The sequence below is a fragment of the Staurois parvus genome, unplaced genomic scaffold (genome assembly GCF_062004578.1).
Source record: "Staurois parvus isolate SC_StPar_1 unplaced genomic scaffold, SC_StPar_1.0 ptg000449l, whole genome shotgun sequence".
NCBI classification, from domain to species: domain Eukaryota; kingdom Metazoa; phylum Chordata; class Amphibia; order Anura; family Ranidae; genus Staurois; species Staurois parvus.
The window spans coordinates 7117814-7141191 of record NW_028318245.1 but is presented as its reverse complement, the minus strand read 5'-3'; the positions used below and the strand labels follow the sequence as shown (position 1 = coordinate 7141191).

The 23378-nt window shown below is 48.0% G+C and overlaps 1 protein-coding gene and 1 pseudogene across 4 annotated transcripts; both read left to right on the top strand.

Annotated features, from left to right (window-relative positions):
• Positions 1 to 1370: 1370 nt before the first annotated feature.
• Positions 1371 to 15258, top strand: LOC149453508 (uncharacterized). Of its 3 annotated transcripts, XM_089688350.1 has the most exons (6): positions 1372 to 5309; positions 5425 to 5689; positions 7551 to 7704; positions 7819 to 7935; positions 8022 to 8145; positions 13169 to 15258. In XM_089688350.1, the coding sequence occupies exons 5-6, from the start codon at positions 8061 to 8063 to the stop codon at positions 14935 to 14937; spliced, it is 1854 nt and encodes a 617-aa protein (XP_089544476.1). In that variant the 5' UTR covers positions 1372 to 5309; positions 5425 to 5689; positions 7551 to 7704; positions 7819 to 7935; positions 8022 to 8060; the 3' UTR covers positions 14938 to 15258. The 3 variants fall into 3 exon arrangements, with proteins under 3 accessions (XP_089544477.1, XP_089544476.1, XP_089544475.1); XM_089688351.1 differs by lacking the exon at positions 8022 to 8145 and having other exon boundaries at positions 1371 to 5309; XM_089688349.1 differs by lacking the exon at positions 7551 to 7704.
• A 730-nt stretch (positions 15259 to 15988) lies between these two features.
• Positions 15989 to 22652, top strand: LOC149453507 (uncharacterized; annotated as a pseudogene). Its single transcript, XR_016314674.1, has 4 exons — positions 15989 to 16860; positions 18487 to 18603; positions 18690 to 18813; positions 19864 to 22652. The product of XR_016314674.1 is annotated as an uncharacterized LOC149453507 (transcript).
• The last annotated feature ends 726 nt before the right edge of the window (positions 22653 to 23378 follow it).

The following is a 23378-nucleotide window of genomic DNA, read 5'->3' as shown; positions in this document are numbered from 1 at the left end:
TTTGTAGATGACCACAGATGTCTTTTGCTGGAACCCAGGTCATGAGTGACCTGGATGCTACCACGCCTCTTGCTGAATGCTTCGAAATATTAGGAGGGGCACATGACCTTTACCTTGCCGTTCGATGGCAAGATGCTCTTTGGTGCCCCTTTAGGGGTGCTCCTAAATGGGCACCAAAGAGCATCTTGCCATCGAATGGCATGGTGCAGAGCCTCTGCTTAGAAGAAATGTCCATCAGCCATGGCCTTAGCTATAATGTTTTTCTAGCAGTGAAGGCTCCTAATATTTTGATGCATTCAGCAAGAGGTGTGGTAGCATCCAGGTCACCCATGACCTGGGTTCCAGCAAAAGCCCTTTCTAGATGGCCACAGATGACTTTTACTGGAACCCAGGTCACGAGTGACATGGATGCTACCACACCTCTTGCTGAATGCATCGAAATATTAGGAGTGGGCACATGACCTCTATCTTGTAGGACACCCCAACTATGTGGATCATTCAAGAAAACGTCCTAGTAGAGGCAACTTGTCTTTTTCTTGTTCCTGAATGATGTAAGCAGTGACCTGACAGACCAATTCTATCGCTTCATCTAAAGGAGCACCAAAGAGCATCTTGCGATCGACTGGCATGGTGCAGAGCCCCTGCTTAGAAGAAGTGTCCATCAGCCATGGCCTTAGCCATAATGTTTTTCTAGCAGTGAAGGCTCCTAATATTTCAATGCATTCAGCAAGAGGTGTGGTAGCATCCAGGTCACCCGTGACCCAGGTTCCAGCAAAAGCCCTTTGTAGATGGCCACAGATGGTTTTTACTGGAACCCAGGTCATGGGTGACCTGGATGCTACCACACCTGTTGCTGAATGCATCAAAATATTAGGAGGGGGCACATGACATTTACCTTGTAGGATACCCCTAAAGGGGCACCAAAGAGCATCTTGCCATCGAACAACGTGGTGCAGAGCCCATGCTTAGAAGAAGTGTCCATCAGCCATGGCCTTTACCTTGCAGGACACCCCTAAAAGGGGCACCAAAGAGCATCTTGCCATCGAATGGCATGGTGCAGAACCCCTGCTTAGAAGAAGTGTCCATCAGCCATGGCCTTAACCTTGCAGGACACCCCTAAAAGGGGCTCCAAAGAGCATCTTGCCATCGAACGGCATGGTGCAGAGCCCCTGCTTAGAAGAAGTGTCCATCAGCCATGACCTTAGCCATAATGTCTCTCTAGCAGTGAAGGCTCCTAATATTTTGATGCATTCAGCAAGAGGTGTGGTAGCATCCAGGTCACTCGTGACCTGGGTTCCAGCAAAAGCCCTTTGTAGATGGCCACAGGTGGCTTTTGCTGGAACACAGATCACGAGTGACCTGGATGCTACCACATCTCTTGCTGAATGCATCGAAATATTAGGAGGGGGCACATGACCTTTACCTTGTAGGACACCCCAACTATGTGGATCATTCAAGAAAACATAGTCCTAGTAGAGGCTGCTTGTCTTTTTCTTGTCCCTGAATGATGTAGGCAGTGATCAGACCAATTCTATCGCTTCATCTAAAGGAGCACCAAAGAGCATCTTGCCATCGACCGGCATGGCGCAGAGCCCCTGCTTAGAAGTGTCCATTACCCATGGCCTTCGCCATAATGTTTTATGACAGCTAGTGACAGCTAGACGCATAATTATAGATGAAATGCTGAAAAAAATCCAAAAGTTTTATTTCCTGTTGAAAAAAAAATAACCTGCGATCTATCTACATCTAAAGTTAAGGCCTCCTCTTTATTGTCTGACCATACCTTCAAAGCCCCAGCAGCTGAGGTCAATGTGATGGAGGGCTTACAAGCTGCTCCGATGACTGATTAGACCTTTTTAAAGCTGAACTTGAACTTTCCTGGGAAGGGTGAACGACTTACTATATTCCTTGCTTCCCCGGCAGTGGGGACTCTTCTCCACTCCCCGATGCTCCCAGAATGTGGATGGGCCCTTGGTGCTCGCCAGTAAAATGCAGAACCACATTCTGCATGTGAGCTACAATCACTCGATCAGAGAAGAGGAGTGGCTTTGGCGGATCAGTCACACAACAGGAAGAATGTGGAATAAGGTAATGTACTTTTTCTTCACCGTCTACACCAGACATTCTCAACTAGGGTTCCTCCAGAGGTTGCTAGGGATTCCCCGAGCTGTGGCTCGTTAACTTCCCACTTGATGGCACCTGCATGATTCCAGGACCTGCACCACTTGGCAAAGCCAGCAGCGTGACACCAGTTATCATATAAACAGTTTGTAAGGGTGGCCACCACTGTAAGGGCTGAATTCTTCCTACTGACCACCAAAACAATGGCCGTTGTTGCCATTGACCACCAATAGTTGGTTTAGGTAAGGGTTCCCCCGAGACCTGAAAATTATTTTAGGGGTTCCACTAGGTTAAAAAGGCTGGGAAGCCCTGCTCTACACTAAATGAGAAATTAAGGCTTGCAAAACAAGGGGGCCTTAGGGCAAGGTGAAAGGTCTAAGGTCTGTATCTGCTCCCTTGTCCATCATGTCTGCAATGCTTACGTCTTTATCAAAAAGTAAAGGTTTTGGCAAAACTCATAAAGGTTGCAGGAGACGATATCCAGTAGTTCACCAATGGTAAGAGTAGAGCTTCGAGAATCTATACTGAAAGGTACATTCCTTGCCTGATGGAGCCCATTCATGCTCCACGATCTCCTTGGTTTTTTCTTGAATCTCTCCGATTTAAGGCATAAGAGAGAAGGAAGATGGTTCTCTTCTCAAATATGGGTAATACTTACAAATCGTCTATGGTTGGGAAATCTCGTCTTTCCAAGAAATGGCTCGAATAAAGGGAGACACCGGAGAAAATTTAGCCTGATCCTCTAGCTATTCCTGGTCATCTGACAAAGGGGTTAAACTTCAGAAGGACGGGGAGCATGGATTCAAGGGGAAGGTGGTGAGGCATCTTTCTGCACCACATTAAAGCAGAAGTTCACCCTAAAAGAGAAGTTCCACTTCATGTCCCCCCCCCCCACCACCACTTCTACCACATTTGGAATGTACCCGCTCCCACTTCTGCTCGGGTTTGCTTAGGTCAGTGGTCTCCTTCTAAACAAAGGGCCAGTCTACTGTTCTTCAGACTTCAGGAGGGGCTGGAATGTAACCAGTGGGAGAAAACAATGCCCGATCTTTGGTATTAGTTGGTGTCAGCAGGAGCATTACTGCCCCATTTTTGTTATCAGTGGAAGGATATATACCCGATTGTTGGTGTCAGTGGCAGGAATAGTGCCCCATTGTTGGTGTCAGTGGCAGTAATTATGCCCCATTGTTGGTGTCAGTGGAAGGAATAGTGCCCCATTGTTGGCGTCAGTGGAAGGAATAGTGCCCTATTGTTGGTGTCAGCGGAAGGAATTATGCCTGATTGTTGGTGTCAGTGGCGGGAAGAGTATCCCATTGTTTATGTCAGTGGCAGGAGTAGTGCCCCATTGTTGGTGTCAGTGGCAGGAATTAAGTCCCATTGTTGGTGCAAGTGGAAGGAATTATGCCTGATTGTTGGTGTCAGTGGCGGGAATTATGCTCCATTGTTGGTGTTAGTGGCAGGAAGAGTGCCCCATTGTTGGTGTCAGTGGCAGGAATAATGCCCCGTTGTTGGTATCAGTGGAAGGAATTATGCCTGATTGTTGGTGTCAGTGGCGGGAATTATGCTCCATTGTCGGTGTCAGTGACAGGATAATGCTGCATTGTTGGTTTCAGTGGAAGGAATAGTGCCCCATTGTTGGTGTCAGTGGAAAGAATAGTGCCCTATTGTTGGTGTCAGTGGAAGGAATTATGCCTAATTGTTGGTGTCAGTGGCAGGAAGAGTATCCCATTGTTGGTGTCAGTGGCAGGAGTAGTGCCCCATTGTTGGTGTCAGTGGCAGGAATTAAGTCCCTTTGTTGGTGTTAGTGGCAGGAATAGTGCCCTACTGTTGGTGTCAGTGGCAGGAATTATGCCCTATTGTTGGTGTCAGTGGAAGGAATTATGCACCATTGTTGGTGTTAGTGGCAGGAATAATGCCCCGTTGTTGGTGTAAGTGGCAGGAATTATGCCCCATTGTTGGTGTCAGTGGCAGGAATAATGCCCCGTTGTTGGTGTCAGTGGCAGGAATTATACCCCATTGTTGGTGTCAATGGCAGGAATAGTGCCCTTTTGTTGGTGACAGTGGAAGGACTACTACCCCATTGTTGGTGTCAGTGGAAGTATTAGTGCCTCATTGTTGGTGTCTGTGGCAGGAATAATGCCTCAAGGGCCAGATAAAGGTAAGCAAAGGGCCACATCTGGCCCCGGGGGCACAGTTTGGAGACCACTGGCCTAGGTGATCCAAGGTTCCCCCCCTCCCTCCTCTTGCATGCAGCCTTCTAGGACACATCACAGGTCCCAAAAGGCTACGGGAGCATTTACAAAGCGCAGTGCGGCTCGCATGGTGGGAAGTTGGCAGTGAAGCTGCAAGGAGTCACAGTCGGCTTCCCACAGTAAACATGGTGGCGTCGGGGACCCGAAGACCAGCGAAGAACCATCCCGGGTGAGGATAGCTCTGGATCCCTGAACATCCTTTTATTAGTATTTGTAGCAGCTGACTTTATATATTTTTTCTTTCTAGGGTGAAGATGCTCTTTAACTTGTGACATATATTGACCCATACTCCCCATATAATATAGGCTTTGCCATCTCCGTCATGTGGACAGGTGACTCCCGTGCAGACCTTCTTTCCTGGAAGCGCTGGAGACATGCATGCCCAACAGAACCCTTCTATATAGCCAACTTGGGGCTCTTCATTTTCATCTTAATTTCTGCATCCATCCACTTTAATCATTGGTCACCCTCTTCTTCTTTTTCCCCTATAACTTTTCCCAGCATAACTGCCCTTTTCTAAGATATCTGAAATAAATCACGTCCACCTGGTCACCTTGCACTTAGCAAATTCGGCCGCTAGATGGAAGTGCTGAGCAGCAAGTCCATCACAGCGTCTATTGGCAGCGCGTCGCTGCTCAGGACTCCCATCCTGTGGCCGAACTTGCTAAGTGCACCGCTTTGCTCGTAGCGAGGACTCGCGCTCCCTCCGGTGGCCGTTAAGTGGAAGCTCAACAACACACGCACACACGTGTGGAGGACACCAAGGCGGAAGTCGGGGAGGTAAAACGCAGAACCAGGAAGTCTGGAACGCAAAAAAAAAAACAAAACAGGATGTCAAATTACAAAGAGGAAGTGGGTGGAGAGAATTTTGGCGTCTGGAGACTGATGTTTGGAGCTGCTGGGGTTGTATTTTTTTACATTTTTGGAACCCAGAAGGTATTATAAGGTTTCTGTGTGTTTTATTTATAGTTTTGTCTCATTTATTTTTATGATATTACTGATGTGAAGTGTTTTATTATTTATGTCTAATTAGAATATTATTATTATACAGGATTTATGGCACCAACAGTTTGCTCAGCGCTTTACAATATAAAGGGAGACAATACAGCAACAATACAGTTCAATACAAGAGGGATAGGAGGGCCCTGATCCTGAGAGCTTACAATCTACACTTTGTTATCCCCATTGTGTTTAGTTCTGGTGAGAGGGGGATTTGCAGGGATCTTCTGCCGACGATGGACGGGGATGGCGGCACCCGTATTACCGATAGGATATTAAACCTGACCCTGGAGATCATCTACCTGCTGACCGGAGAGGTGAGGAGGATTCTGAGAGGTCACATGACATCACTCATCTCTATTAATAAAACACAGACCTGACCGGAGAGGTGAGGAGGATTCTGGGAGGTCACATGACATCACTCATCTCTATTAATAAAACACAGACCTGACCGGAGAGGTGAGGAGGATTCTGGGAGGTCACATGACATCACTCTCATCTCTACTAATAAAACAGAGAGATGACCGGAGAGGTGAGGAGGATTCTGGGAGGTCACATGACATCACTCTCATCTCTATTAATAAAACACAGACCTGACCGGAGAGGTGAGGAGGATTCTGGGAGGTCACATGACATCACTCTCATCTCTATTAATAAAACACAGACCTGACCGGAGAGGTGAGGAGGATTCTGGGAGGTCACATAAAATCACTGTTATCTCTATTAATAAAACACAGACCTGACCGGAGAGGTGAGGAGGATTCTGGGAGATCACATGACATCACTCTTATCTCTATTAACCACTTGCCTACCAGGCACTTATACCCCCTTATTTACCAGGCCAATTTTCAGCTTTCAGCACTGCCGCACTTTGATTGACAATTGCGCGGTCATGCAACATTGTACCCATATGAAATTTTGATCATTTTTTTCTCACAAATAGAGCTTTCTTTTGGTGGTATTTAATCGCCACTGGGCGCTTTACTTTTTGCGCTATAAATACAAAAAGTGCAAAAAATTTGAAAAAAAAAAGTTTCTTTGTTTCTATTATAAAATTTTTCAAACAGGTATTTTTTCTCCTTCACTGATGTGCGTTGATGAGGCAGCACTGATGGGCACTGATAGGCGGCACTGATGGGCACTGATAGGCAGCACTAAAGGGCACTGATAGGCAGTACTAATGAGGTGGCACGGATAGGCGGCACTGATAGACAGCACTAATGAGGTGTCACGGATAGGCGGCACTAATATGCAGCACTGATAGGTGACACTGATGATGGGTACTGATAGACGGCACTGACTGGCATCACTGATGGGCACTGACTGGCTGCACTGACTAGCACAACCCCTGGGCACTGACTGGCAGCACTATTGGGTGGGCACAAGTGGGTGGGCACAGCTGGGTGGCACTGCTGGGCACAGGTGGGTGGCACTTCTGGGCACAGGTGTGTGACACTGCAGAGTGGCACAGGTGGGTGCACTGCTGGGCACAGGTGGGTGATCTGCTGGGCACAGGTGGGCGGAGCTAGTGGGCGCACTGCTGGGCACAGGTGGGCGGAGCTTGCGGGTGGCACTGCTGGGCACCGATCATCAGGGCACTGATCATCAGTGCCCTGATGATCGGTGCCGATCCCCGCTCTGACAACTGCCGGTTCTCGGCAGTACTTTCCTCACGATCTGACAGCGTGAGGAAAGTGCAGCCGAGAACCGGCACTTGCATTTTCCTGTGATCGGCGTGTCATTGGACACCGCTGATCATGTGGTAAAAGGCCGCTGTGATTGGCCTTTTACCACATCACGTGATCAGCTGTGTCCGTAGGACACAGCGATCACGGAGATCGCCGGGTGCGCGCAGGAGAGCGCGTTCTGGGAGGACGTCATATGACATCCACCCAGAACTGGCCGGCTGCAGTGTAGCCGTCATTTGGCTATCTGCGGTCGGCAGGTAGTTAATAAAACACAGAGCTGACCGAAGAGGTGAGGAGGTTTCTGGGAGGTCACATGACGTCGCTCTGATCTCTATTAATAAAACAGACCTGACCGGAGAGGTGAGGAGGATTCTGGGAGGTCACATGACATCACTCTCATCTCTATTAATAAAACACAGAGATGACTGGAGAGATGAGGAGGATTCTGGGAGATCACATGACATCACTCTTATCTCTATTAATAAAACAGAGCTGACCGGAGAGGTGAGGAGGATTCTGGGAGGTCACATGATGTCGCTCTGATCTCTATTAATAAAACAGACCTGACCGGAGAGGTGAGGAGGATTCTGGAAGTCACATGATATCACTCTCATCTCTATTAATAAAAAGACCTGACCGGAGAGGTGAGGAGGATTCTGGGAGGTCACCTGACATCACTCTTATCTCTATTAATAAAACACAGAGATGGCCGGAGAGATGAAGGTTATATATGTAATACTTAATACCTCATTATATAGGATTATGGACCCTTGAAGAAGTCTAGTGATCCCTGGTCTTCCTCTCTGACAGTGAGTAGCAACAACAAGAAGATCCTAGAAGTCACCCAGAAGATCATTGATCTGCTGACAGGAGAGGTGAGCGGTGCCGGGAATTCTGGGACATTCTCCAGTAACAGACAAGGGATGTGTCTGGATGGTGACTGTATCATTGTGTGTGTCAGGTTCCTATAAGGTGTCAGGATGTCACTGTCTATTTCTCCATGGAGGAGTGGGAGTATTTAGAAGGACACAAGGATCTCTACAAGGACGTCATGAAGGAGGATCAGCCGCCCCTCACATCACAGAGTATGTTGACATTTATTTTTCTGTATAGTCCATTGAGGGACATGAAATTCTTATACAACTGGGTTATACTGCCACCTACAGCATGATTGGAGACTAACAAACAGAAAATGTAGGTCACCCACACGAGGTATGACCCCTCTTATGCTTGGCTTGCACCCCTTTGTGTGAATGCCCTGAGAAGGATGAATGGTTGTCTCAGCTCAGCCATTTCCTTCAGAGGCTTCCTATTCAATAACTGCCGGTTATTTGTTTAGTCTGGGTGACCCACCTGTGCAGCAAGACCTGTGTTAGCTGCCTGCATGGTGCCGTATCCCCCCAAAAAATATAATAAAAGATCCAGCAATCAGTCACAGCATCAATAATATAATACAGAATATAAAACTAGGACTATTAGTTGATCAATGTGATACAAAGCGGCTCTAAGCCACACATGTTGTCATTTCAATCTCCATGTTCAGTTCAATGTCCAGTTAACCAGTAGAAGGGAGGGAGGATCAAGGAAGGGACAATCCTTTGTCTACATCAGTGGTCTCCAAACTGAAGCTCTTTGCTTGCTTTATCCGGCCCTCGGGGCATTATTTTCTTCCACTGATACCAACAATGGAATATAATTCCCCCCACCACTGACACCATTGAAAGGGCACAATTGTTCCCAATGACACCAACAATGGGGCCCAGTAACACCAATGATGTGGTACTATTCCTCCCACTGACACCAACGATGGGGCACAATGACACCAATGATGGGGTTCTATTCCTCCCACTGACACACACAATGAGGCACAATTCATCCCAATGACACCAACAATGGGGCCCAATGATACCAATGATGGGGCACTATTCCTCCCACTGACACCAACAATGGGGCCCAATGACACCAATGATGGGGTGATATTCCTCCCACTGACACAAACGACAAGGAACAATTCATCCCAATGACACCAACAATGCGGCACAATGACACCAATGATGGGGCACTATTCCTCCCACGTACACCAACAGTGGGGCACAATTCATCCCAATGGCACCAACAATGGAACCCTATGACACCAATGATGGGTGCTATTCCTCCCACTTACACCAAGAATGGGGCACAATTCATCCCACTGACACCAACAATGGGGCCCAATGACACCAATGATGGGGTGATATTCCTCCCACTGACACAAACAACGAGGAACAATTCATCCCAATGACACCAACAATGGGGTCCAATGACACCAATGATGGGGTGCTATTTCTCCCACTGACATAAACAATGGAGCCCTATGACACCAATGATGGGTGCTATTCTCCCACTTACACCAAGAATGGGGCACAATTCATCCCAATGACACGAACAATGGGGCCCAATGACACTAATGATGGGGCACTGTTCCTCCCACTGACACCAACAATGGGGCACAATGACACCAATGATGGGGCACTATTCCTCCCATGTACACCAACAGTGGGGCACAATTCATCCCAATGGCACCAACAATGGAACCCTATGACACTAATGATGGGTGCTATTCCTCCCACTTACACCAAGAATGGGGCACAATTCATCCCAATGACACGAACAATGGGGCCCAATGACACCAATGATGGGGTGTTTTTCTTCCCACTGACACAAACAATGAGGCACAATTCATCCCAATGACACCAACAATGGGGCCCAATGACACTAATGATGGGGCACTGTTCCTCCTACTGACACCCAACGATGGGGCACTATGACACCAATGATGGGGTGCTATTCCTCCCACTGACACAAACAATGAGGCACAATTCATCCCAATGACACCAACAATGGGCCCAATGACACCAACGATGGGTGCTATTCCTCCCAATGACACCTATTCCTCCCACTTACACCAACAATGAGGCACAATTCATCCCAATGACACCAACAATGGGGCCTAATGACACCAATGATGGGGCGCTATTCCTCCCTCTTACACCAACAATGGGGCACAATTCATCCCAATTACACCAACAATGGGGCCCAATGGCACCAACAATGAGTGCTATTCCTCCCACTTACACCAACAATAGGGCACAATTCATCCCAATGACACGAACAATGGGGCCCAATGACACCAATGATGGGGTGCTTTTCTTCCCACTGACACAAACAATGAGGCACAATTCATCCCAATGACACCAACAATGGGGCCCAATGACACCAACGATGGGTGCTATTCCTCCCAATGACACCTATTCCTCCCACTTACACCAACAATGAGGCACAATTCATCCCAATGACACCAACAATGGGGCCTAATGACACCAATGATGGGGCGCTATTCCTCCCTCTTACACCAACAATGGGGCACAATTCATCCCAATTACACCAACAATGGGGACCAATGACACCAACAATGGGTGCTATTCCTCCCACTTACACCAAGAATGGGGCACAATTCATCCCAATGACACGAACAATGGGGCCCAATGACACCAATGATGGGGTGCTTTTCTTCCCACTGACACAAACAATGAGGCACAATTCATCCCAATGACACCAACAATGGGGCCCAATGACACTAATGATGGAGCACTGTTCCTCCCACTGACACCCAACGATGGGGCACAATGACACCAATGATGGGGTGCTATTCCTCCCACTGACACAAACAATGAGGCACAATTCATCCCAATGACACCAACAATGGGGCCCAATGACACCAACGATGGGTGCTATTCCTCCCAATGACACCTTTTCCTCCCACTTACACCAACAATGAGGCACAATTCATCCCAATGACACCAACAATGGGGCCCAATGACACCAACGATGGGTGCTATTCCTCCCAATGACACCTATTCCTCCCACTTACACCAACAATGAGGCACAATTCATCCCAATGACACCAACAATGGGGCCCAATGACACCAATGATGGGGCGCTATTCCTCCTTCTTACACCAACAATGGGGCACAATTCATCCCAATTACACCAAAAATGGGGCCCAATGACACCAACGATGGGTGCTATTCCTCCCACTTACACCAACAATGGGGCACAATTCATCCCAATGACACCACCAATGGGGTCTAATAACATCAATGATGGGGTGCTATTCCTCTCACTTACACCAACAATGAGGCACAATTCATCCCAATGACACAAACAATGGGGCCCAATGACACCAATGATGGGGTGCTATTCCTCCCACTTACACCAACAATGAGGCAAAATTCATCCCAATGACACCAACAATGGGGCCCAATGACACCAATGATGGGGCGCTATTCCTCCCACTGACACGAACGATGAGGCATTGTTTATTCCCACTGACGTCGGGACCTTTTCTACTTCCACTGGCCACAGTCCGGCCCCCCCAAGTTTGAAGGTCAATAAACTGGCCCTTTGTTTAGAGAGTTTGGAGACCCCAGCTCTACATAATAAACTGTAATTATTATTTGTTGCATTTTTATATCAATTATTTGAATCCTTTAATCAGAAGATGGTATTCTTTCATATGCTGTGTGAGAATGTGAGGGACCGGCCGCGGTGGGAGATTAGGAAAGGGAGATGGAAAGGACAGGAGAGGCTCCAGCATTCGTATTGTGAAGGAGAAAGCAATGTTCTGAGTTTTCTTTGGGTTTTGTGATCCCGGATGGGGGAGTGGAGTTTGAAGGTTCCAAAGAGTCTTGGGTGGGACGGAACCTTCAATCCTGTGTCCGGAGTCGTTATCAGCCAGGTAGTGAAGGTAGTGGTGGTGGTGCAATAGCTGAGGTTGGGCTGAGAAAAAGGTAGTGGTCGTTATCAGTGAAGGTAGTGGTGTTCTCCAGCCAGTTTGAAGGTTCCAAAGAGTCTTGGGTGGGACAGAAGGTTCCAAAGAGTCTTGGGTGGGATGGAGTTTGAAGGTTCCAAAGAGTCTTGGGTGGGACGGAACCTTCAATCCTGTGTCCGGAGTCTTTATCAGCCAGGTCTGGTGAGAGCCAGGTCTGGTGAGAGCTCAGGGTAGATGCTGCCATTTGGACACACAGCCTTTATGTGAAGGTAGTAGTGTTCTCCATCCAGGAGGGGTGACTTATTCAGGAGATGTGACCCCATGTTGGTGAGACGTCTTGCTCATAGCTGTCCTGGCTTTCCCAGTCCTTTGTGGGTGTGGAAAGACTGGGAAAGCTGAGATGACCAGCGAGCCCAGGAGGGGCTGGAGGGAGTTCCCAAGAACCCGCGGAGCTGGGAGAACCCTATGAGGAGGCCAAGAGTCCAGGAGGGGCTGGAGGGAGTTCCCCTGACAGGAGGGATGACTTACTCAGGAGACGTGACCCCATGTTGGTGGGACTTCTTGCTGATAGGACTGGGAAAGCCAGGACAGCTATGCTGGTGTGGAAAGACTGGGAAAGCTGAGGTGACCAGCGAGTGCAGGAGGGACTGGAGGGAGTTCCCCAGACAGGAGGGATGACTTACTTGGGAGACGTGACCCCATGTTGGTGGGACTTCTTGGTCATAGGACTTGGAAAGCCAGGATAGCTATGCGAGTGTGGTAAGACTGGGAAAGCTGAGTTGGCCAGTGAGTCCAGGAGGGGCTGGAGGGAGTTCCCAAGAACCCAGGGAGCTTGGAGAACCCTATGAGGAGGCCAAGAGTCCAGGAGGGGCTGGGGAAAGTTCCCCAGACAGGAGGGATGACTTACTCAGGAGCGTGACCCCTTGTTGGTGGGACTTCTTGCTCATAGGACAGGGAAAGCCAGGACAGCTATGCGGTTGTGGAAAGACTGGGAAAGCTAAGGTGACCAGCAAGTCCAGGAGGGGCTGGAGGAAGTTCCCCAGACAGGAGGGATGACTTACTCAGGAGACGTGACCCCATGTTGGTGGGACTTCTTGCTCATAGGACTGGGAAAGCCAGGACGGCTATGCGGGTGTGAAAAAACTGAGAAAGCTGAGGTGACCAGCGAGTCCAGGAGGGGCTGGAGGAAGTTCCCCAGACAGGAGACAGGAGGGATGACTTACTCAGGACACGTGACCCCATGTTGGTGGAGGACACCATTAGCAAACCAGTAATTCAAATGTATTTATCTTCAACAGATGTACCTGAAAGACTTGGGATGGTCCAACCGTGGAGTGCTGTAAAGGAGGAATCAAACTCTATCAAGGAAAAATATATTTTTGTTGGAGGAGTCAATACAGAGACTGAGACCTCAACTGTTGCCGTAAGGCAGGAATCAGACGACAAAGAAAATCTTGTGGAAGGAGGTGGGGCATTACTAGGCCAAGACCATGCTGAGGACCATCAGCAAGTCCATAAGAAATCAGACCACAAAGAAGATCTTGTAGAAGGAGGTGGAACATTTCTAGGCCAAGGCCAGGCTGAGGAACATCAGCAAGTCCATAAGAAACCAGACCACAAAGAAGATCTTGTGGAAGGAGGTGGGACATTTCTAGGCCAAGACCAGGCTGAGGAACATCAGCAAGTCAATAAGGAATCAGACCTCAAAGAAGATCTTGTTGAAGGAGGTGGAACATTTCTAGGCCAAGGCCAGGCTGAGGAACGTCGGCAAGTCCATAAGGAATCAGACCACAAAGAAGATCTTGTGGAAGGAGGTGGAACATTTCTAGGCCAAGACCAGGCTGAGGAACATCAGCAAGTCCATAAAAGTCTGAAACTGTATCCGTGCTCCGAGTGCAAGAAGACTTTTCCGGAAAAGACAAAGCTTAAAAGGCACCTAAAGGTTCATACTGGGGAAAAGCCATTTCCTTGCAAAGAGTGCGGGAAGAGTTTCGCAGAGAAATCGACGCTTAAAAGACACTCACGGTCTCACTCCAAGGAGAGGCCGTACCCCTGTCCTACTTGCGGGAAGAATTTCGTCAGGAGAAGCACTCTCATCATCCATATCCGGATCCACACGGGGGAAAAGCCCTACGTGTGCACGGAATGTGGGAGGGGCTTCAACCAGAAGTTTGACCTCAAAAAACACGAGATGGCTCACACGGGAGAGAAACAGTTTTCCTGCGAGGAGTGTGGCAAGCGCTTCGTCCAGAAGCGGTCTCTGGCCCAACACAAACAGGTTCACACCGGGGAGAAGCCCTACATGTGCGCCGTGTGCGGAATGAGTTTTGCTCATCGTTTGCTCCTCGTTGTTCACAAGACGACTCATTCCGGTGAGAAGCCTTATAAGTGCTCCGAGTGCGGGAGTTGTTTTTCCCGGAAGTCGCACCTCATTGTTCACCAAAAACTCCATTCTGGGGAGAAGCCCTTTGCCTGCTCCGAGTGCGGGAAAAGCTTCTCCAGTAACTTGTATCTTCAAACCCACAAGAGGATTCATTCCGCTGACCATTCCTATTCATGTTCAGAATGCGGCAAATCCTTTCTCCACAAATCGAAGCTGATCCTGCACCAGGTGATCCATACCGGGGAACGGCCGTTTTCGTGCCCCGATTGTGGGAGGTGTTTTCCGCGTAAGGGAGAACTGACCGTTCACCAGAGAAGGCATCTGGTGGAGAAGCCCTATTCGTGTTCCTGGTGCGGGAAATCCTTTCACTTGAACTCCGCGCTGGTCAACCACCAACGAATCCATACGGGGGAGCGGCCTTATTCTTGTCCCGAGTGCGAGAAGTGTTTCAGCCGACGTGGAGCACTGACGGCCCACCAGAGGATACACACTGGAGAGAAGCCATTTACGTGTCCGGAATGCGGGAAATCCTTTACCCAGAAGACGGGACTCAACACTCATAAGCGGACCCATACTGGTGAACGGCCTTATGCTTGTCCAGAGTGTGGGAAATCCTTTACGCGCCGTTCCTACCTCACTCAACACCAGAAGGCCCACCCGTCGGAGAGTTCCCTTCCCAGTTAGCATGCTTGGTAATTGGCGGCATAATGACAGGACAAATAAAGTTTTTTACTTTGGAATGGAAGAGACTTCTTTTTTTCTGAAGGCCTTGATCAACCCGGCTTTGCTTTGCAGTTGGAGTTTCATGGACAGACCCTGTGTCACCCTGTGTATTTTTGTAATAAAGTTTTGGTATTGAAAGATGCCTAAATGTTGCCCAGAGACGGACTTTCAAAACTGCAGGATCAATCTGAAAAAAATTGTACAGTGGTCATTTACTGTTTTTTTTGTTTTTGTAAAATAAATATGTACATCAAGTTATAAAATTGGGCCATTTCAAATTCAGATCTATGCAGTGACATAACTGTTTGAGCTCCCTGTATGTACGGACAGACTTGCTGATTGGGCAGAATCCACAGATAGCGTAACTCCTCAGTAAGACACAGCTGTGTCCAGCATACTTTGGATACGGTAATGCAAAAGGATGTTTTTCCAGTCTTGTGAAGCGTAAGGCCTCATGCACATCGGGCGTTTTTTTTTACAGCCAGTAAACGCCCCAGCATGTTATCCTATGTGTCCATACACACATAAGCTTTAATCTGTTTTTGTTTCTTTTTGGCAGGGAGTGTTCTCTGGTTGGGGAAAAAAAAACAGAACTAGTGGGTTTCATTCACTATATCCGCTCTCCCCGGACCCCGCATTCACTATATCCGCTCTCCCCAGACACGGCATTCACTATATCCGCTCTACCCGGACCCAGCATTCACTATATCTGCTCTCCTCGGACCCTGCATTCACTATTTCCTCTCTCCCCGGACCCCGCATTCACTATATCCCCTCTCCCCGGACCCCGCATTCACTATATCCGCTCTCCCCGGACCCCGCATTCACTATATCCGCTCTCCCCGGACCCCGCATTCACTATATCCGCTCTCCCCGGACCCCGCATTCACTATATCCGCTCTCCCCAAACCCCGCATTCACTATATCCGCTCTCCCCGGACCCCGCATTCACTATATCCGCTCTCCCCGGACCCCGCATTCACTATATCCGCTCTCCCCGGACCCCGCATTCACTATATCCGCTCTCCCCGGACCCCGCATTCACTATATCCGCTCTCTCCGGACCCCGCATTCACTATCCGCTCTCCCCGGACCCCGCATTCACTATATCCGGTCTCCCCGGACCCCGCATTCTCTATATCCGGTCTCCCGGACCTCGCATTCTCTATATCCGGTCTCCCGGACCTCGCATTCACTATATCCGGTCTCCCCGGACCCCGCATTCACTTTCTCCCCGGACCCCGCATCCACTATATCCGCTCTCCCCGGACCCCGCATTCACTATATCCAGTCGCTAGATGGAAGTGCTGAGCAGCAAATCCATCACAGCGTCTATTTGCAGCTGCTCAGCACTCCCATCTAGCGGCCGAATTTGCTAAGTGCACCGCTTTGCTCTTAGCGAGGACACGCACTCACTCCGGTGGCCGTTAAGTGGAAGCTCAACCACACACCCACGCATGTGGAGGACACCAGGCCGGAAGTCGGGGAGGTGGAACGCAGAACCAGGAAGTCTGGAACGCAAAAAAAACCAGGATGTCAAATTACAAAGAGGAAGTGGGTGGAGAGAATTTTGGCGTCTGGAGACTGATGTTTGGAGCTGCTGGGGTTGTATTTTTTTAATTTTTGAAACCCAGAAGATATAAGGTTTCTGTGTGTTTTATTTATAGTTTTGTCCCATTTCTGTTTATGTTATTACTGATGTGAAGTGTTATATCATCGATGTCTGAATAGAATATACACTCTGTTATACCCATTGTGTTTATTTCTGGTGAGAGCGAGATTCACAGGGATCTTCTGCCAATGATGGACAGGGATGGCGGCACCCGTATTACTGATAGGATATTAAACCTGACCCTGGAGATCATCCACCTGCTGACCGGAGAGGTGAGGAGTATTCTGGGAGATCACATGATGTCACTCTGATCTCTATTAATAAAACACAGACCTGAACGGAGAGGTGAGGAGGATTCTGGGAGGTCACATGACATCACTCATTTCTATTAATAAAACACAGACCTGACCGGAGAGGTGAGGAGGATTCTGGCAGGTCACATGACGTCACTCTGATTTCTATTAATAAAACAGACCTGACCGGAGAGGTGAGGAGGATTCTGGGAGGTCACATGACATCACTCTCATCTCTATTAATAAAACAGATCTGACTGGAGAGGTGAGGAGGATTCTGGGAGGTCACATGATGTCACTCTTATCTATGTTAATAAAACACAGACCTGAAGGGAGAGGTGAGGAGGATTCTGGGAGGTCACATGATGTCACTCTTATCTATGTTAATAAAACACAGACCTGAAGGGAGAGGTGAGGAGGATTTCTGGAGGTCACATGACGTCACTCTCATCTCTATTAACCACTTCCCTTCCAGCCACTGTATATAAACGGCAGGACGGTGGTAGTCCAGAGGCAGGTTGCTGTTCATAAACGACGGCCGCCATTTTGGATTGTGCGCTCTATGAGAGCAGGATGCACTGCGATCCAGTGCCCGCTGTGTCCAGAAGAACACCGATTGCTGTACGGGACCTCTGTGTGAGGTCCCGATCATGTGATCACTGATTGGCCCATCAGTGATCATATGAATAGTAGTAAGCAAGATGTTACTTCTGACATCATTGCTTACTACGTGTGAAATCTGTGAATGATCACTTGGTACAGGGCCATTCACAGCAGCCTTGTACCATGTGACACGCTGTGACCAATCACAGTATTTCTCAATGGCTGCAAGAATGCAGCCAGAGAGAAGGAGAAATGATTGCTTTTACAGCCTTTATGGTTGTAGAAGCAATCAGTGTAAAAAAAAAAAAATCACCCCCCCCCTCACAAGTAGTACAGTGTCACCATGGTAACACTGTACTACTAGGGTGACCATATGTAAAAAACAAAAACATAATAATATAAAAAAATAATAAAAATGAAAAAAAAAATGTTTAAAAATGATAATTTTTGGTTATAAACTAATTTGGGTTATTTTTTTTACTAAAATGATAACTGAAAAATTTTGGCTGAGATTTATGAAAAAAGATTATTTATTTGCAAAATTGTATAAGAAAAAAACTTTTTTTCAAAATTTTTTGACCTTTTCGTTTATATAGCCAAAAAAATAAAAATTCCAGTGGTGAATAAATACCACCAAAATAAAGTTTTATCTGTCTCAAAAAAATGCTAAAAAATTCATATGGGTACAGTGTTGCATGACAGCGCAATTGTCATTCAAAGTGTGATAGCGCTGAAAGCTGAAAATTGGCCTGGGCAGGAAGGGGGTGAAAGTGTCCAGACTGGAAGTGGTTAATAAAACACAGACCTGACCGGAGAGGTGAGGAGGTTTCTGGGAGTTCACATGACATCACTCTCATCTCTAATAATAAAACACAGACCTGACCGGAGAGGTGAGGAGGATTCTGGGAGGTCACATGACATCAGTCTCATCTCTTAATAAAACACAGAGATGACCGGAGAGATGAAGGTTATATATGTAATACTTAATACCTCATTATATAGGATTATGGACCCCTGAAGAAGTCTAGTGATCCCTGGTCTTCCTCTCTGACAGTGAGTAGCAACAACAAGAAGATTCTAGAAGCCACCCAGAAGATCATTGATCTGCTGAGAGGAGAGGTGAGCGGTGCCAGGAATTCTGGGACATTCTCCAGTAGCAGACAAGGGATGTGTCTGGATGGTGACTGTATCATTGTGTGTGTCAGGTTCCTATAAGGTGTCAGGATGTCACTGTCTATTTCTCCATGGAGGAGTGGGAGTATTTAGAAGGACACAAGGATCTCTACAAGGACTTCATGATGGAGGACCGGCCGTCCCTCACATCACCGGGTATGTTGTCATTTATTTTTCTCTATAGTCCATTGAGGGACATGAAATTCTTATACAACTGAGTTATACTGCCACCTACAGCATGATTGGAGACTAACAAACAGAAAATGTAGGTCACCCACACGAGGTATGACCCCTCTTATGCTTGGCTTGCACCCCTTTGTGTGAATGCCCTGAGAAGGATGAATGGTTGTCTCAGCTCAGCCATTTCCTTCAGAGGCTTCCTATTCAATAACTGCCGGTTATTTGTTTAGTCTGGGTGACCCACCTGTGCAGCAAGACCTGTGTTAGCTGCCTGCATGGTGCCGTATCCCCCCAAAAAACATAATAAAAGATCCAGCAATTAGTCACAGCATAAATAATATAATACAGAATATAAAACAACGTGATACAAAGCAGCTCTAATGAAGGGACACAATTGTTCCCAATGACACCAACAATGGGGCACAGTGACACCAATGATGGGGCGCTATTCCTCCCACCTACACCAACAATGGGGCACAATTTATCCCAATGACACCAACAATGGGGCCCAGTGACACCAATGATGGGGCACTATTCCTCCCACTTACACCAACAATGGGGTCCAATGATGGGGTGCTATTCCTCCCACTTACACCAACAATGAGGCACAATTCATCCCAATGACACCAGATATGGGGTGCTATTCTTCCCACTGACACCAACGATGGGGCACAATGACACTAATGATGGGGTGCTATTCCTCCAATTGACACAAACAATGAGGCACAATTCATCCCAATCAAATGACCAGCGAGTCCAGGAGGGGCTGGAGCGAGTTCCCCTGACAGGAGGGATGACTTACTCGGGAGACGTGACCCCATGTTGGTGGGACTTCTTGCTCATAGGATTAGGAAAGCCAGGACAGCTATGTTGGTGATAAGACTGGGAAAGCTGAGGTGACCAGCAAGTCCAGGAGGGGTTGAAGGAAGTTCCCCAGACAGGAGGGATGACTTGGGGAACGTGACCCCATGTTGGTTGAGGACACCATTAGCAAACCAGTAATTCATATGTATTTATATTCCACAGATGTACCTGAAAGACTTGGGATGGTCCAACCGTGGCGTGCTGTAAAGGAGGAATCAAACTCTATCAAGGAAAAAAATATTTTTGTTGGAGGAGTCAATACAGAGACTGAGACCTCAATTGTTGCCGTAAGGCAGGATTCAGACCACAAAGAAAATCTTGTGGAAGGAGGTGGGACATTATTAGGCCAAGACCATGCTGAGGAACATTAGAAAGTCCATAAGGAATCAGACCTCAAAGAAGAACTTGTAGAAGAAGGTGGAACATTTCTAGGCCAAGACCAGGCTGAGGAACATCAGCAAGTCCATAAGGAATCAGACCTCAAAGAAGAACTTGTAGAAGGAAGTGGAACATTTCTAGGCCAAGACCAGGCTGAGGAACATCGGCAAGTCCATAAGGAATCAGACCTCAAAGAAGAACTTGTAGAAGAAGGTGGAACATTTCTAGGCCAAGACCAGGCTGAGGAACATCAGCAAGTCCATAAGGAATCAGACCTCAAAGAAGAACTTGTAGAAGGAAGTGGAACATTTCTAGGCCAAGACCAGGCTGAGGAACATCGGCAAGTCCATAAGGAATCAGACCTCAAAGAAGAACTTGTAGAAGGAGGTGGAACATTTCTAGGCCAAGACCAGGCTGAGAAACATCAGAAAGTCCATAAGGAATCAGACCACAAAGAAGATCTTGTGGAAGGAGGTGGGACATTTCTAGGCCAAGACCAGGCTGAGGAATATGGGCAAGTCCATAAGGAATCAGACCACAAAGAAGATTTTGTGGAAGGAGGTGGGACATTTCTAGGCCAAGGCCAGGCTGAGGAACATCAGAAAGTCCATAAGGAATCACACCTCAAAGAAGAACTTGTAGAAGGAAGTGGAACATTTCTAGGCCAAGACCAGGCTGAGGAACATCAGCAAGTCCATAAGGAATCAGACCTCAAAGAAGAACTTGTAGAAGGAGGTGGGACATTTCTAGGCCAAGGCCAGGCTGAGGAACATCGGCAAGTCCATAAGGAATCAGACCACAAAGAAGATCTTGTGGAAGGAGGTGGAACATTTCTAGGCCAGGACCAGGCTGAGGAACATCAGCAAGTCCATAAAAATCTGAAACTGTATCTGTGCTCCGAGTGCAAGAAGACTTTTCCGGAAAAGACAAAGCTTAAAAGGCATCTAAAGGTTCATACTGGGGAAAAACCATTTCTTTGCAAAGAGTGCCGGAAGTGTTTCGCAGAGAAAACGACGCTTAAAAGACACTCACGGTCTCACTCCAAGGAGAGGCCATACCCCTGTCCTACTTGCGGGAAGAATTTCATCAGGAGAAGCACTCTCCTCATTCACATCCGGATCCACACGGGGGAAAAGCCCTACATGTGCACGGAATGTGGGAGGGGCTTCAACCAGCAGTTCTATCTCAAAAAACACGAGATGGCTCACACGGGAGAGAAACAGTTTTCCTGCGAGGAATGCGGCAAGCGCCTTGTCCAGAAGTGGTCTCTGGCTCAACACAAACAGGTTCACACTGGGGAGAAGCCCTACGTGTGCGCAGTGTGCGGAATGAGTTTTGCCAGTCATTTGCTCCTCGTCGTTCACAAGACGACTCATTCCGGTGAGAAGCCTTATAAGTGCTCCGAGTGCGGGAGTTGTTTTTTCTGGAAGTCGCACCTCATCGTTCACCAAAAACTCCATTCTGGGGAGAAGCCCTTTGCCTGCTCTGAGTGCGGGAAAAGCTTCTCCAGTAACTTGTATCTTCAAACCCACAAGAGGATTCATTCCGCTGACCATTCCTATTCGTGTTCAGAATGCGGCAAAATCCTTACTCCACAAATCGAAGCTGATCCTGCACCAGGTGATCCATACCGGGGAACGGCCGTTTTCGTGCCCCGATTGTGGGAGGTGTTTTCCGCGTAAGGGAGAACTGACCGTTCACCAGAGAAGGCATCTGGTGGAGAAGCCCTATTCGTGTTCCGGGTGCGGGAAATCCTTTCACTTGAACTCCGCGCTGGTCAACCACCAACGAATCCATACAGGGGAATGGCCTTATACTTGTCCCGAGTTTCAGCCTACCTGGAGTACTGATGGCCCACCAGAGGATACACACTGGAGAGAAGCCATTTACGTGTTCGGAGTGCGGGAAATCCTTTACCCAAAAGATGGGACTGAACACTAATAAGCGAACCCACACTGGTGAACGGCCTTATGCTTGTTCAGAGTGTGGCAAATCCTTTACGTGCCGTTCCTACCTCATTCAACACCACAAGGCCCACCCGTTGGAGAGTTCCCTTCCCAGTTAGCATGCTCGGTAATTGGCTGCATAATAACAGTACAAATAAAAGTTTTTCACTTCGGAATGGAAGAGACTCCTTTTTTCTGATGGCCTTGATCAACCCTATAGCATGCCAGCTTTGCTTTGCAGTTGGAGTTTCATGGACAGACCCTGTGTCACATTGTATTTTTGTAATAAAGTTTTGGTATTGAAAGATGCCTAAATTTTGCCCAGAGACGGCGTGACGAACCGTCCCTTTGTGATCACATTTTGCCCTTTCTGTTTCAGTTTTCTCCCCTTGGTAAAGCTGTATATGTTTAGCAGGTGTTATGTAGATAGGCAATCTACACTGTTTGTTTAGGGAAATGTGACCTTGTAGTATTTCATTTCTATAGAGTTCATACAGTATTGTTGGGTTGTAGGGTTTTGTTGTGGGTGGGGAAAACCCGATGCCAGGCTGTCTGGTGGGAGTGGGGGTGAAGCTGTATATACTGAACTGTGTTCAATAAAAATTCCTTCATTTCACCCTACACAAAGTTTTGACTCATGGTTTGGGATATCAGGGAAGGATTGGTTTTGAGCTCTAATACCTTCCTTGGCAGAGCACTGGAAGACTTGCAGGACAAGGGGACCATTGGGTGAGACGCATCTCTCCGCACAAGAAAGCCCAGGCGGAACAGTTCCGCCACAATTGGTTGGCAGCGGTGGGATCTTTCCTCATTGCAGAGAAAGCCCAAACCACCAACCGGGACCTCATCTTTTTCACGGAGACGTCCCTGCTCAGCCAGATGGATATACGGGACCTCCGGAAGCCAGCTCTCCAAAGCCTGCTTGTCGCTTGGGGAGGTATCTCTGGCTCCAAGACCAGAGAGGAACTGTTGGACGAGATTATGGCCCGGGACCAAGCGGATACGCACCAAACTTCACCTGATGCGCACTCCGCTACGCTTGAAGCGAACACTGCTCCGCCAGAAGCGAACTCCGCTTCACAAGAGGAGTTGGAGGAACAGAGCAGTTCATCGGCCCCTGAAATGCCAGACCCACTTAGCACCGTACGGAGACCCCCTATACCATTCGGATTTATGACAAGAGGTGGAGTGGCATTTGGCTCTGTTCAGCAGCGCTCCCACCCATGAACAGATTTCCAAGGCCCTGGATGATGCCACCCAACTGCGGCTTAGTCACTCCCGGTCATCAACCGAAGGCTCAGTCTGGGAGGGGATTACCTCCCGCCTTCTCCAGACTGCAACCGGACCAAAGAA